This window comes from Austrofundulus limnaeus, unplaced genomic scaffold (genome assembly GCF_001266775.1).
Source record: "Austrofundulus limnaeus strain Quisiro unplaced genomic scaffold, Austrofundulus_limnaeus-1.0 Scaffold429, whole genome shotgun sequence".
NCBI lineage: Eukaryota > Metazoa > Chordata > Actinopteri > Cyprinodontiformes > Rivulidae > Austrofundulus > Austrofundulus limnaeus.
Genome location: NW_013952831.1, coordinates 435,793 through 436,865, shown reverse-complemented (window position 1 = coordinate 436,865; position 1,073 = coordinate 435,793). Strand labels below are relative to the sequence as shown.

The 1,073-nt window shown below is 34.0% G+C and overlaps 1 protein-coding gene across 1 annotated transcript in view; it reads left to right on the top strand.

Moving 5' to 3' along the window:
- The window catches only part of LOC106529227 (uncharacterized), a 3,677-nt gene extending 2,934 nt beyond the window's left edge, over positions 1 to 743 (top strand). The window contains exon 6 of the mRNA XM_014024585.1: positions 734 to 743. Within this exon, the coding sequence (XP_013880039.1) occupies positions 734 to 743 (10 nt within the window). The remainder of the gene's footprint in view (positions 1 to 733) is intronic.
- The last annotated feature ends 330 nt before the right edge of the window (positions 744 to 1,073 follow it).

Sequence of the window (1,073 nt, the reverse complement as noted above, 5' to 3'; positions counted from 1 at the left end):
TAATTTACATTTTACTGTTTATAAAAATATAATTTGTCTTTCCTTTTACTTACACACATGTTGTCACTTAAATAATTTTTTTTAATTTTATTTTTAGAATTTTTCCCACAAGTCTTTATTTCCATGTGTTGCTTTTGTTTCTCTGCCTGTTTTTACTTTACCTTATGCATTTCTTCCTCATTATGCAAATAAGGTGGGCGGAGCTTCTTGGGTCAGCTGCTCTCCCATTGGTCAGCAGACAGGAAGGAGCAGGATCCGTGTGCAGATCTACACAGCTGCTGCTGCTGGGTCAGTTTAGCTTAAAGTTTAAAGTTTTTAGTTAACAACAAAGACAGGTTTGTGTTTTCCTGCTTGGTTTGGTTTTAAACTAAACTTTAAAATATTAAAAAATAAATATAAACATTTAGGAGATACAAATACATCTACAAGTAAAAGGAAAACAATATAAATGTAAGTTTTGAAAAACAGTAAAATTTAAATTATGTGCTAAAATATATAATTTATTGGAACTAAGCTGAAAAAATAAATATGAAGGTCAATTAAATTATGAAACATGGTAAAGTTCTCCTTTTTCAATTTAACTGGTGCATTTTAAGTGTATTTATTTAATAGTCCATTTATATATTTCTGCTTTTATTATAATTATGTCAGTTTCGGTCCTCCATAACTTTCATCATAAGACAAAGAAATATAAAACAAAGACATCTCCTGACTTTTGGTTTGATCAAAACAGATCAGCATAAAATAACAATTAAAAATTAATATAATATATAACAAAGTTTTGTTGTTTAAATTGTTGAAGTCTTGAAGTATTGTGTCAGATTTCTACAATAAACTCATTTTTCATCAGYAGCAGAACGACTGTTTTATTAAAGCTACGACTCTGTCAGCCCGCCTCGGGGGTGTGCGAGCAGCACTGCAGTTTGTGTCTGTGCTGCAGGAAGAGCAGGGGCAGCAGCAGGTTGCTGGGCAGGTCAAACCAAACGTCCGACAACAGAAAGACACACTGCTGCTCCGTGTCCAGGAGCCCTGAGCTGCTCAGCACCCCGTTGATCAGGTTCCAGGAGAACCTC